Source organism: Mirounga leonina, unplaced genomic scaffold, assembly GCF_011800145.1.
Source record: "Mirounga leonina isolate KUSES-001 unplaced genomic scaffold, KU_Mleo_1.0 Mir_200, whole genome shotgun sequence".
Taxonomy (NCBI): Eukaryota; Metazoa; Chordata; class Mammalia; order Carnivora; family Phocidae; genus Mirounga; species Mirounga leonina.
The window spans coordinates 14,003,085-14,008,084 of NW_023270503.1; the positions used below are offsets into that span (position 1 = coordinate 14,003,085).

A 5,000-nucleotide genomic window follows, 5' to 3' on the forward strand; every position below is an offset into this window, starting at 1 on the left:
GAGCTTGCATAATTCACTTTCCAAAATGCAAAACCGTTGTTTTAGACTGTGAAGTTCTCGATGGCAGAAACGGGATGGAAAGACAGTGTCTTTCAATACTTCTAAACTCTGAAATTCAAAATTAAACAAGCCTGAAATCTAAAAGTAACATGATCAGGACAAGAAAAAAGAGAGAAAAAAGCGGTTTGATGTATGTTTTACAGAAGCAAAGGCCTATATGACCCCATAATTTCATCTTACCTGAGCTTAGCTTTAGCGCTGTGCTGACCTGAGCACACACACATGCGAACACACATACCAAGTATGCAGAAAAACCATATTGCTGAAAACGGGTATGTCAAACCCATACCTGGGCCATGCAGTTCTGGCACCAACTGTATATAGACCACACTCTATTTGTCCAAAGTTTTACAGTATCTTTGATATTGGGAAATCTGAAGTTCCAGGATGGTCTTAGCCGGCTTCTGCTAAGGGATGTATCTCCTGAAGAAATAACCACTCTGTAGGAAAAACAAAACCAAACCAATAAAAAACTCCTGAGTTGGATTAACAGCTCTATTTATTTATTTATTAAAGTTTTTTTTTTTTTTAAGATTTTATTTATTTATTTGACACAGAGAAAGAGCACAAGCAGGGGGAGCAGAGGAAGAAGAGGGAGAAGCAGACTCCCCACTGAGCAGGGAGCCCGATGTGGGGCTCAGTCCTAGGTCCCTGGGATCATGACCTGAGCCAAAGGCAGACAAGCCCCATATCTGGCTCTGCACTCAGTGGGAGTCTGCTTGGGATTCTCTCTCACCCTCTGCCCCTCCCCTCACTTGCTCTCACTCTCTCAAATAAATCTTTTTTTATTATTATTTCTTAAAGATTTTATTTATTTATTTGACAGAGACACAGCGAGAGAGGGAACACAAGCAGAGGGAGTGGGAGAGGGAGAAGCAGGCTTCCCGCTGAGCGGGGAGCGCGATTCGGGGCTGGATCCCAGGACTCTGGGATCATGACCTGAGCCGAAGGGAGCTGTTTAACCGACTGAGCCATCCAGGCGCCCCTCAAATAAATAAATCTTTAAAAAATAAAATAATAGGGGTGCCTGAGTGGCTCAGTCGTTAAGCGTCTGCCTTGGCTCAGGTCATGATCCCAGGGTTCTGGGATCAAGTCCCGCATCTGGCTCCCTGTTTGGCAGGAAGCCTGCTTCTCCCTCTCTCACTCCCCCTGCTTGTGTTCCCTCTCTCGCTGTGTCTCTCTCTCTGTCAAATAAATAAATAAATAAATAAATAAATAAATAAATAAAATCTTTAAAAATATATATATTTTATTTATTTATTGGGGGGAGGGGCAGAGAGAGGGAGAAGCAGACTTCCTGCTGAGCAGGGGGCCCAGGAGAGGACCCTGGGATCATGACCTGAGCTGAAGCCAGATGCTTAACCAACTGAGCTACCGAGGCACCCCTAAACTCTTAAAACAATGATCACCACATAAAGTTTAGAATGCTCAGTCAAAATTTAATTTCTGATGAGGGATGAATAATATTTTAGTGTAAGTATCCTGTAAATGTTGCATGGGACAATATTAAAAAATATTTTTTATCTGAACTTTAAATTTAATTGGGCATTCTTTGCTAAATCTGGTGACCCTGTCCTTAACAGATCAGATTTTTAGTATTTTTTCTTTTCCACACTTACGCCTTACCTTTCTGGTGAGGGTGGCGGAGGAGGAGGTGTAATTAGCTTGGGCTGAAAGTGAGAGGCTTCCCTTTTTTTGAATAATCTTTTTGCTTTGGCTTTTAGCTTTCTTCTTCGTTGCTTGAACTTGGGCATGATTTCTGTAGAGAAAAATTTTTTTTTACATTTTTTATTTTAGAATAATACATACATATAGAAAATGTAAAAATCTTTTTTTTTTAAAGATTTTATTTATTTATTTGAGAGAGAGAGAGAGAGAGAAAGAGCACAAGATGGGGGAGCGGGAGAGGGAGAAGCAGACTCCCCGCTGAGCAGGGAGCCCGATGTGGGACTCGATCCCGGGACTCCAGGATCATGACCTGAGCCGAAGGCAGTCGCTTAACCAACTGAGCCACCCAGGCGCCCGAAAATGTAAAAATCTTAACTGTACAGTTCAATGAATTATCAAAGTGAACACACCCTTCTAACCACCATTTGGTTAGGAAATGGATCACTACCAGCCTCCCAGAAGTCCCCTGAAGTGAAGAAAAATTTAAACCCAGATTTAAAGTTTCTTTAGAGACTTGGCTTTGGCATTACGTCGCTCTCTAATTTTGTTTTGCTTGTCTTGCTTTTCTTCATTAAGTGTATTTCCATTTCTTGTAAGAGAGAAAAATGGCTATAGTTGGGTTATGGTCAGTTATTAAAAGAAGTTTCTTTCCAGTAACATTTACTGAGCACCCACTGTGATAGATGGAGTTGGTAGAGGAAGAAACAAATTTAACCATTGAATGTCCATTTGCTTTTGGGCACCTTCACATACACTTTCTCAGTGAATCCTCACTACCCTGCAAGATTTTATCCCTGAGGAAGAGGATTTTTACTCCCATTTTTACATTAAGAATAAACTGAGACATAGAAAGATTATATGATTTGCCAGTGTAATGCAGTAAATAAATCTCCAAAGACTGTGTTCTTTCTAACACTCTGTGGTGCAAAAGTTGATTAAATAGGTGATATACAATGTAATAGCAGTTACCCCAAATATTTCAAAACATTTATTTTAAAGCATTTTAAAACACTATCTAGTGTATTTAGATTTTAATCTAGATCCTTTTCTGAAGAAAATTAAGTCAGAGCTAGTTTGATGTGAAGAAGAACTTTGCTGGTTGCTGTTGTTGCTACCTGAGGAACAAAGATGTCATTATTCAAGTAGCAGAACTAAAAATGGTCTCAAGGGCTGGGCCTCCTTCCCTTCAAACTCACATTTGAATAGGAACAATTGGCCTTTAAAATACACATTCATTCCACTTTTGTTCACCCAGAAACCTTTCAGTACTTGGTATGCAGGTCTAGGCTTGCTCAGCTCTCAGATTGCACTGGCTGAAGAACCTCCTTTTTTAACTGGCTGTGGGTTGTAAAAACTCCAAAGTGGCTTACTGCAGTTCCAAGAGCTTTGGTCTTGCAGAGGGTACCCCTAATGGCAATGGGTGACAGTGCATATTATCAACAGCCCTTCTAGGAGGAAGGGTTCTCAGTAGCATCTTATTGAACTAATGCCAGGTCTCAAACTAACAGTTTTCCTTAATTGTTCTTACAGACATGGGAGATACGCCAAAAAATAGTTAGCTGCCTTCACTTGTATTATATCACTTGTTCCTGCTGAAATAATGAAAGAAGGCTAAGCAGGGATTATTAAATTACAAAGGATATCTAAAGGATTCATTGATTTTTTTAAAACAAACTTAACACAAAACTAAAATACTCTGAATGAAGATGTTTAGGAGAGCCTCAGAGGAAGCAGCAATCTTGCTGTTGCCTGAAAAAAAAAGATTAAACCTCATCAAATCCATGCCTACGATTTTCTATGGAGAGATGTCACAGAGAACCTCTACTCAAGGTCCAGAGTTCACTGGGTGAAATCCCCAGAATCTGAGACTTCCATGGTAACCTCTTCTTCCATGTCTTCCATCTGCCCCTATGCAACCCTCCCCCATTGTCTTTCCCTTTGATGTCTTTTATTAGACATCATACTGACACAGAGAAGTGGCCTCCTGCCTCTTTTTTCCCCCTATATTCACCAATCCCTCAGTTAGAAAAACAGACTTTAGAAAGGAGCTGGACATTCTGCTTTAAACTTGGTAGATTGGCTCCATACCTTTCTCTCCACTCCAATGGTGTGCTGGGGTTGGCAACAACTGATATATTTTCAGGAAGTCTGTGAGTTAGTTTTTAAACCCATCCACCATTAAAATTAAATTATATAAACTTATAATTAGATAGTTTATATTTAAGATGGTAATAAAGGGGAGCCTGGGTGGTTCAGTTGGTTAAGGGTCTGCCTTCGGCTTGGGTCCTGATCTCGTGGTCCTGGGATCGAGTCCCACATCGGGCTCCTTGCTCAGTGGAGAGCCTGCTTCTCCCTCTGCCTGCCGCTCCCCTTGCTCATGCTCTCTCTCTCTCTCTCACTCATGCTCTGACAAGTAAATAAATAAAATTAAAAAAAAAAGATAATAAATATGATGCAAAACTCATCACTTCCTAATGATTTTACTATTATCTATGCTCTTGCTGTTGTTTATCTTATTGTATCTATATAGTGAAAATGCTATAAAATGCTCATTTCTTTCCAATTCCACATTCAGTGACTTCACGTTGAACACTTGAAATTGGCTGTGATGGGAGTATTTACACCATGGATATTATAAAACACCACAAATCAGGGCTTGATTCATTATGTTGTTGATTGTTAAGAGAGTGATAAAGAAAATGTTAATAATGCAGATCACATTTAAAAGCATATCTTGGGGGCACCTGGTTTGCTCAGTTGGTTAAGCATCTGCCTTTGGCTCAGGTCATGATCCCGGGGTCCTGGGATAGAGCCCCATGACTAGCTTCCTGCTCAGCAGGGAGTCTGCCTCTCCCTACCCCATCCCCCCTGCTCATGTGCGTGCACAGTCTCTCTCTCTCTCTTTCTCTCAAATAAATAAATAAAATCTTTTTAAAAAGTGTGTATCTTTTCTGTAGTTGTTACATTGTAAAAAGCATAAAATAATTGAGGAATATTCCGGTATTTGAAAATGATTATTCGATTCATCAAAGAAGTTGCTTACATAATTGAAATGAAGTTCCAGTATAAATCTTTGGTTCACTTTATCTTATTCTATAGAGTAAATGAAAAGATCAACTGACATTCCTATCAGGACTATACTTGTTTATAAATTGGAACCATAGCTGGGCACCTGGGTGGCTCAGTCCGTTAAGTGTTCAACTTTTGATTTCGGCTTAGGTCATGATCTCCGGGTTGTGAGATCAAGCTTCAAGTGGGCTCCACGCCCAGCA

At 40.2% G+C, this 5,000-nt stretch overlaps 1 protein-coding gene across 1 annotated transcript in view; it reads right to left on the reverse strand.

Annotated features, from left to right (window-relative positions):
• Window positions 1-5,000, reverse strand: part of PRR11 (proline rich 11) — a 25,000-nt gene that overhangs the window by 10,637 nt on the left and 9,363 nt on the right. The window contains exons 2-4 of the mRNA XM_035026725.1: window positions 1,687-1,819; window positions 350-500; window positions 1-108 (exon numbers count right to left, since the gene is read on the reverse strand). The exon at window positions 1-108 is cut by the window's left edge and continues 12 nt beyond it. Coding sequence (XP_034882616.1) covers window positions 1-108; window positions 350-500; window positions 1,687-1,814 — 387 coding nt within the window. The 5' untranslated portion in view covers window positions 1,815-1,819. The remainder of the gene's footprint in view (window positions 109-349; window positions 501-1,686; window positions 1,820-5,000) is intronic.